We start from the raw sequence: 9261 nt of genomic DNA on the forward strand, positions 1-9261 counted from the left end.
ATATATGCATCTATTTGTTAGCAAAGGCGTTCGGAAAGTGTAGTTTGTCTTTATTTAGAAAATATGGATGTATGCTCGTTAATGTTCCTGTTGGAACACTATAGATTGACTCTGAGGTTCTGGTGCCTATCCTCTTTCGGCCCCCCTCAGTGTACATTGGTTATTGCCTGGCCACCCTTATTAAAATGTTATGGCTACGCTTCTGCACAGGGGTGGCCGCTGATTGGCTGAAGGTGGCCACGGCCGCCCCTGGCCCCCCATCTAGCTCCGCCCCTGTCTAAGCACAGAACGGTCCACAGATTGGGGCGGGCTGAGAGCCACATATCGATCAGTGACAGCCTATTAATGAGCTGGAAGGCGTGCTGAGGCAGACGCACGTGCATCCATTTAAACTCCCGGACAGCAGCTCGGTCTCATTTAGTCTGCAGCTGTGCCATAAACAGAGAGTTTCTGTCCGCGGTTCGCTTCTGTAGCTAATTGTGCAGAGAAACGGTGCTTACACAACTATTTTGTTTGTTTTATAATTGAATCCGTTTTTCAATTTTTTTTTATTTTTTTATTTTTTATTCCTCTTCCAAACAGGCGGATAAAGATGCTGCAGGACGCCTTTGGATGCGTCGTGGCGAACAGGTTCGGGAATCTTCTGGACGACGAAGCTGACCCGTTTGACCTGATGAGCGAGGTGGAGCTGGAGAAGGAGAAGAAGAAGAAAAAGAAGAAGGAAGAGGAGGACAAGAAAGGAAAGCAGAAGAAAGCCGGCCTGAAGGAATCCCAGAGGAACAGACGCCTCCCGGTCGCTCCTAGTGGTCTGGACCTGGTTCCAGGTGAGACTCCTCACCGCCACAAGATGCACTGAGGGCTGGATGAAAACGGAAGGCTGCCAAAACCAGTTTAGGGTCAGTGTTCACACTGTACCAATAGACATTAGTGCATGAAGTACTCCACATTAGTAAAAGTATTGATACTCGTAGTCAAATCTTACTCTACTACAGGTTAAAGTTACTTGATCAAACATCTACTCAAGTTAAAGTAATGAAGTACTCACTTTTGAAAGTACTTTTATTCAAAAGTAAATATAAAGTTTTCTAATATCAGTACATTTCTGTATGATTGTTTTAGAGTAATTTGAAGTAACTTTCAGGAAGCATCTGCAGTATTGATGCTATAGAGCTACAGCCACAAATTCTTTTGTAAAGAAATTCAGCATGAAAAGGCCACAAAAAATAAAAACCGCTATTTTGATAATTTTTAAAATTAAAAAACCACCAAAAATGATTGTCTTGGTTTCACTTCCACTATGGAATAGTTTTAATTTCGATTTGAGAAGTCATCCTACTGACCAACTCGACCACATGGCAACAACTAACGCCTTTCTAAAACTTAACTCCAAATATCTGCCCTTAGTTTCTCATGTCTGGGGAATTTCGTGCAAATCTCTTAAACAGTGGCGAGCAAATGCGGTCCTAATGGCTGCTGTCTTGCATGCTTAAATTCTATGTCAAGAAAGAAAACGGCAACAGCCGAGTACAAAGCTAAGCTGAGCCAAAAGGAGCAAGCAACTAGCAGCTTCCACGAAATGTAGCGGAATTAGTATATTTGACTTTGAAATGTAGCGGAGAGAAAGTTATAAGTACTATTTACAAAGAAGTACCTGAATACAATAATCAAGTAAATGTACTTTACCTACCACCACTGCCAATAGGAAAATGAAGTGGTGTTAAAAGTAAGCACATTTGTTACTTAAGTAGAAGCATATATACTACAGTTTAAAAACACTCTGGTAAAAGTTGAAGTATAAACTTGACCTCTTTACTCAAGTAAAAGTGAAAAGGTATCTGCTCCAAAAACTACTTAAAGTATAGAAGTATAAAGTAACCTTTAGAAAAAACAGCCAGATGGTACTATATGAATTGAAAGCTCAATTTTTCGACTATTTGGAAAAAATGTATTGAGATAGGGCCAAGGATGAGGGAGGTCTTGTTGGTCTACATCACCCGATACACTCTCGCCTGTGTCCGACCTTTCAGACATTTGATCTGAATCCCACATTGTAACATGGCATAGACAATTCACGTTTGCAGTTTGAAGAACACCTGCTTGCTTCTGATGATTTCCTTTATCTAACCAATGAGTGTTTGCGTTATACGACTCATCCAGTTACACTAATTTTCACTAGATGTGGATGGCGCCAGTGATCTGCATTGGATGGAGCACATGATGGGAAATAAATATTTTTAAACATTAAACTTAAGCCAAGAATAACGAGTAACGTTTGTTTTAAAAATGTATGAAATAGAAAGTACAGATACTTTTGTTAAAATGTAATGAGTAGAAGTGAGAGTAGGAAGAAAAATAAGTAATGGAGTAAAGTATAGATACCTAAAAAGTGTACTTAAGTACAGTAACAAGGTATTTGTACTTGAAACCTCTGAAAATGATGAAGCAAGAGATTCATTCAACAAGTAAATCAACATAGAATAATTAGATTCCCCCTCCTTAATGAATCTAAACATATTTATACATGCATGTTGTCTAGACTGGTTATGATTCTGCATCATATACACATTGAATGGGTTGAGTAGGGATTCTTTACTGTTAATTTTATAGCTATTACTTGATGACTGCAGGGACATAAACATTTCCTTATTCTTTCAAACTACCTAATCCAGTTCTGGGAAGAATGGTCTGTCTATGTTCTATTTAATTTGAGTATTTTTCTATAAATATTTAATTTTGTTGACATTTTAATCTTAAAATACTAACTACTGAAACATCAAGTGAGAGCATTCCGCCTGAGAGTATCACTGCTGCTACCTTGTGTTTGTAAAGCATGTTTCAATGGGAACAACAAATCACGTGGTTTGTGAGGCGATTGATTGCCTATGGGTGGCCCTGCTCGGACTCCCTCCTAGCTCTGCCCCTGGAGACGAGGCGGCTCTAGGCTGGCAGGTGCTGTTCGGTTTTGTTTTTTTCTTTTGGGGGGAGTGGAGAGTGCAGTCTTCTCCAGCTGGGTCAGCTTTTAATGATGCAAAGTCAGCAGAGCTGTTTGGCTGCTGTTCTACTTCATCTCTTCCACAGGGTTCTGTGCAGAGACTGCCTGGACCAAAACCGTTACTGTCAGAGGCGGTCCAAAGTTTTTATAGGACCCTGAGCACACACATTTTGGGGGCCCACTGATGGTGCATGTTGTCAAATTTTGGTGTGATGGCGATCTCTGCAGTCACTAGTTTGTCAGCTTTGCAATTCCGTAACATTAATAGGTTTGCCTGAATAAATTCGAGACCCGATCCTATGCAATTATAAAGTAGTAGTAAGGGGCTTTTTTTTTTTTTTTTTTTTTTTTTTTACTTCATTTGCAAAGAAATGCTTTTTTCTTTTCCTATCATTTTCCTCCAGTTAGCCCTCACCATTTGAAGTAATTCCACCTGCCATTCCTTCTAAATGGTTCTGCTACTGAGGCAGCTTCTTTAAAGTTTACTGAGCTGCTATACTCGCTGCACTGCAGATCATAAATCCATCACTGTGACATGAAAACTGTAAGACGACTCTCACCTGAGGAAGCCACCTCCGGCCAATGTTACTTGGAATGCATGCATTAAATAAATATCAAAATAATTAATTTTATCCAAAAATGTAGGTTCTATTTGGCATGACCTAATTCACTGAAAAGTGCATTTTCAGTTTAGCTCATAAGACATTACCACTGAAACAAGACGTCCGAAACTTGTGATGCTGTGACAATGGCACATCCAGAATTGGTGCGAGGTTTTGTAAGGCAAAGGGCACTTCCAGCACGCAGAAACGTCGATCGTGCAAGCAGAAAAGGAAACTGAAAACATTTTACTTGCCTGTAAATCCATGATCTGGGTTGAGACATTTGGTATCTGTACCTGCATCTTACCAGTTCTGTTGTCTTCAGGGCGAAAGCAACAGGAAGTTCCAGCATTGGTGGTGGAGGGCAGAGAAGGTCGCGTTGAGGCCCAGAGGAACATAAAGAGAGGCACTGGGGGCCAACGGGGACTGAACAAAGAGGATCTGCTGGAGTTCTCAATCCCAAAGTATGTAATGACTGATTATTTGATGATCGCATCTCTGCTTATATTGTGTCAAATTTCTAAATTGCTTTTTTTTTTCCTTGGTTCATAAATGGAGTTGATAAAAGCATTTCAATGTTATATGCATATTGAGTCATCAGCCATGGGAACTACTACAGGCTTAAAGTAAAGGTAACGGGACTTTAAGCCAGTTTTTGTGATACATTTCAATAATTAGCTGTTTAGATGCTGGAGGCTTCCAGTTAAGCTGCAGTTTTTAGATAACTAACCCTGAACATTCAGATTGATGAGCTTTGCTGTACCTCTGACTGAGCTTACATACAGTGATACCTGCTGTAAACGAGCAAGCTAGTAAGCAAGTATGCGTTAGGATAAATAACCACAACTCACTGGCCACTTGTTATGGCACTTTTCCGGTGGTTCTCATGCTGATTCCCCGCTAATTCTGTCTGAGCTTAAAATGTCATGCTTTACCTCTGGCTGGGCGAGGCGTTTATCTGTGTTGGACTCTCTGATCAAAACTAACGCCGACCAAGTGCATTAGAAAGATTAAAATCTGCTCAGAAAAACTAATTGACATGATCAACAACCTGGTTGGTTACCGCTTAGGTGAAAATCGGCAGATTTCTAAGCACTACCTATTTACTGTTGCAAGTAGAGCTGCAACTAACAATTATTTTGCAAATCGATTCATCTGCCGATTATTTCTTCAGATCATAATCTGATAGCCAAAGATTTTTTTTTTTTTTTTTAATGAAATATGAATTATGTAACATGTTGGTGCTTGAAACTCTAATGTTGAGACTTGCATAGATTTCCCTCCATGGCAAATCTTTAGCCTTGTTATATAAAATATGTTTGGGTCTGTCTAAATTGCTCAAATTAGAATTTTGATGCAAACACTTTTACTATGCATTGTATGAGACGGAGAGTGTGATGGATGCCAGATGTAATATGGAGCATAAAATACCAGGTGGTTATGGGTGTGTATTTCTTACATCGTGGGGACCATTTTCCATAAGTCATAGCACTTTGTGAGGACCAATGTCTGGTCCCCATGTGTATGAATGCTGATTTAGGGTTGGGTGTTGGGTTTAGGACTAAGGTGTGAAATGAGTTTAGGTTACGGTTGGGAATTTACTTGTAATGGTTAGGTTTAGGTTAAGGGTCAAGGTTAGACTCTAGAATTCACCTACAAATGAATGGAAGTCAAAGGAAAGCCCCCACTGGAATAGTGAAAGCTCTTATGATTTATTTCTCACTGCTTGTTTTTTACTGGTCCTTGAATTATGCAGCTCATCTGTCTGCAGAGCTCCTTAATCTCCGAAGCAGTAGTTTTTCTTTGTCTTCAATGCCGTGTCTGTAAATGAACAAGCGTTGGAAGCTGTAGGCTTATATGGCATTATTTGGGCAGTTCTTATCGAGATTTTCATGTCTCGAAAACATGCCTGCTAACGTGCACAGATCGATTGCATCAGGTTTATGAGGATTATTTGCTGAAGTTAGGAGAGTTTGTTGAATCTGACGTGGCATCTTCATAAGAGCCTATGGTAGGAGAAAAAAGTAAAGAAATGTATGACGATATGAAAATATTGTTGCATTAGACCCAATGTTATTGGACTCGTATTTACCATCTGTACTAACTTTCCTTGGTGAAACTATTAGGACTTTAAGGTGTTGGGTTGTCTTGGCTCAATATTCTGTGTGGTGTTCCTGGAGTCGAGCACCTTCCAATCAGATACTGGAGTTTAAAAATCTGAACTTTTGCAGCTTGACACTGCATGTCACGCCATTCAGAGAAGCTGATATGAGAGCAGACTGAGATGGTACCTGCATCCAAGCAGTGATCGCTCCTCCTTCAGAGCTGTTGGTATAAATCCATGAACGTCATCAGACATTTCTGTCTGGCTCATGAACATAATTTCTCTTTTTTTCTTGCCAATTAATCACAGCAAGTAAAATCAAGCCAATCTCTCATTTTATATTGATCCTCTGTTCATTCTTTGCTTTTTGCCAAGAGGTAAAACTGGTTCAAATGCAGTGTGGTTGGAGAGAATGCTCTGACCAAAACTGTCGTATCCCCATCATGTGGGGTCTCTTCAAGTGTTGAAGTTCTCAGTCTTAAAATCTTCCTGCTTGAACCTGTCAGTGGTGCTGCTCTAAGTGACTTTGAATTTAGTAGCTGCTGTTTGTGGAAATGTTCAGTCTGCAAGGGGTGTTTCAAATTGGATGTATAAAAGCCTGTCCATCCACTGGATCATCGGTGGGATAACTACTTCATTATTGTCTGTTTCCTTCTGGGTTGCATTCTTCTCATTCAGAATGGTGATGGGGGACATTTGGGTTTCGATGGCATTTTGTGCCACTGAACTGTGCAGCCTTTAAACACTCACCGCCCATCTCTAAACCTGTCTGCAATGTGCTCCACTCTGACAAACTCTGCTCCGCTACCTGTGCTCTTTTCTTCACGATCAACGTTTATACATGGTCGCTGTGCTGTTTGTTGCATCATCACAAATTTCTATCGTGTTTCATGTTTGCCTATTGGCCAGAAAACTTCTACATAATTTTCAGTGGCAAAGTTTTCAGTGTGTCTGTTGTTTGAATTGAGTTTTTTTAGGATGAAGGTAGAGTTTTAATGTTTATTGGAATTACTTTATAGTAATCCAGCAATATTTAAGTTAGTCAAGGTGTGGTTAAAACAAAACCAGGGAAAACTTAAATACCAGAGTATGAGAACTTAAAAATCTGAAACGTCTTAATCTATATATCTTTATTTAACAGGGTTATAATATGACATTTTACATAAAGGAACCGTCTTTAATGTTTTTTTAAATTCATGTTGAGTCATTTTAGCAGTGCGGGGTGTAAAGGCAGCAGATTCCCTCTTTATTACTCTGTCATTTAGTCTTTCTAAGGTTTCTGGAATTGGTCTGAACAAGTTGGGAAGCTTTGCATTGAGCCCTTTCACCAGCTCCTACTGTTTAAGTCAATTATTTGGCGTATGCAACAGCAGAGGGTAAAATCCTAGAACTCCAATAATCAGTTCATGTGGTTTATAGGCCCTCCTATAACGAAGCCTCAGACTTCAGCAGCAGAGGGGGATTCAGAGGCCGAAGAGGAGCGAGAGGTGGAGGTTACGCAAGAAACTCTGACCAATTTTATCTGAGAGGCAAGAGGGAATATGATCGGCACGATGGAACGTAAGGGTCCGCTTTCATGATAACCAGGAAGGCCTGTGAGTTGTAGATGGTGGATTATAATTTTCTGGTTGCAGAGGGATGTCTTCAGATGAAAAGCGAGGAGGCAGGGGACCTTGGAACTGGGGCAGTCCTGTGGAAGCTGTAAGGTCAGTTAACTTGACACAAAACAGAAACTTTAGTACTTCAGGACAGTCGTCTTATAAATATAAATGCAAGTTATTTTCTGAAGTGAGATGATGGAGGTGATGACTGATCCTGGAGTCAAGACTGAGGAGCAACAGTCAGCTGTGGAGGAGAATGCAAACCCGTGAGTAAAAAAGGAAAAAAGGAACACATAGATGTAAAAGTTCTTCCTTTCATGAACTGTACACCAAACGTTATGACAATTAAAAACAGTGATAAATAGGACTAAAGTTGTTTGGCCTCATTTCAGAGGAATGGATGAGGACAATGAGGTGGTGGTCCAGGTTGCCATGGAGATGAGCTTGGATGAGTGGAAGGCCATGCAGGAGGTGAACCGTCCCAAAGTAGAGTTCAATATCCGCAAAGCTCAGGATAAGATTCCCTCAAAGGCAAAAGTCATCCACGAGTCAAAGTACCTGGAGGTGAGAACAAAAATATGTTTGAGGATTCAGTAAAAGGTAAAGCTCTCAATAGATGCATTCTCCACAATTTATGAGGGTTTATTTAGTCTGTGTGGCTTTTGGGTATAGGGTTGGACTTTCAACAAAGATTGTGGCAATTCGGATGAAGCTTGTTCTTCAGTCCACTTTCCTGTAGAATGGAAATGCACTTAATAAAAGATTTTTGTTAAAGGTTGTTACTGTATATAAATAAGAACTACAGTTTCCTAGCTGTATGAAGCTGACACCCCAACCATATAAAAAAAAAACTCTGTATATGGACTGAATGGTTGGTACTTTCTTAATGCAGGTTTGTACAATTAGATGATCGTTCTTGCTACTATTAAGATATTGAGATATTTTTTTTAGGTCATCCAGAGGTTACCATAAGCTCCCATTTGATCCAAGTGGCTTACTGTTATAGAGCTTCATTTGTGTAGAAATGTGCTGTTGTATACAGCTATGTCATCTGAGTTAATACTTTTTAAAGATTAAATAAAATATTATGAGGGGATTCTATAAGAAATTGACTTTTCCCCCAACAAAGTTCAGCTGCATTTGTGTTCAATTTTCAGAATGCGAAGGAGACTGTAGAGGAGGTTGAGGAAGAGGGGAACTTTCTTCGCAGGTCCATGAATGACATCACCACCCTCATGGATATAAACTTCGGGACTCTTGGACGTCCTAGCCGTGGGGGCCGTGGCAGAGGAGCACGAGTTGGTCAAAGCATTCGCCCAGAAAGACCCACACCCATTGTTGAAAGGGTAAGTTGTAAATTCCATCAATCAGCTGGCTTCTGTATCTCATATGTAGTTATTAAAACATTGACATTTGATTTTTATGCTGCCTAAAAATAAGCAGTTTTTTTCTTCTTCCCAATTAGGAGGATGGAATGGCGCCGAATCCTGATGACCCAGAAGACTTCCCAGCCCTAACAGCAGGGCGATGAAGGATTTCACCTACTGCCTTCTACAAAACTGTTCATGTTTCTTTTGAGGTTCTGCTGCACTTATAACTGTGTTCAATAAAAGCTTTTGCAAAGTTAATTTTCTATCTGCTGGTACATACACCTAAGTGGGGGGGGGGGGGGGGGGAACGCTATCACTGCCACACTTGGACATATAGACTGGAACATTTCGTCCATTTTGTCCCCTGCATGTATACTACAGTACAGACATGGGTTGAGCACTAGGACCAAGTGGAAAAACGCAGCTCAAATTGAAGCCTGCTTCCGTGAGTTTATACAGTCCCACAAGCTCCTGATTGGTCCAGTCTTTTCTTGTGTGATTGGCTGTCACACCTGACCAGCTCTTTACAAACATCTGATGTGCCACTGAATCGGGTCTGATTGTATGGTCAAACATGCTGACGTTATATTAA

At 40.4% G+C, this 9261-nt stretch overlaps 1 protein-coding gene across 1 annotated transcript; it reads left to right on the forward strand.

Moving 5' to 3' along the window:
* Window positions 1–298: 298 nt before the first annotated feature.
* Window positions 299–8964, forward strand: LOC119798538 (intracellular hyaluronan-binding protein 4-like). The gene is made up of 9 exons (XM_038308051.1): window positions 299–492; window positions 583–824; window positions 3920–4058; window positions 7118–7258; window positions 7333–7404; window positions 7488–7565; window positions 7692–7863; window positions 8457–8645; window positions 8765–8964. The coding sequence occupies exons 2-9, from the start codon at window positions 593–595 to the stop codon at window positions 8828–8830; spliced, it is 1089 nt and encodes a 362-aa protein (XP_038163979.1). The 5' UTR covers window positions 299–492; window positions 583–592; the 3' UTR covers window positions 8831–8964.
* Window positions 8965–9261: the final 297 nt, after the last annotated feature.

This window comes from Cyprinodon tularosa, unplaced genomic scaffold (genome assembly GCF_016077235.1).
Source record: "Cyprinodon tularosa strain WSP-4 unplaced genomic scaffold, ASM1607723v1 ctg63, whole genome shotgun sequence".
NCBI lineage: Eukaryota > Metazoa > Chordata > Actinopteri > Cyprinodontiformes > Cyprinodontidae > Cyprinodon > Cyprinodon tularosa.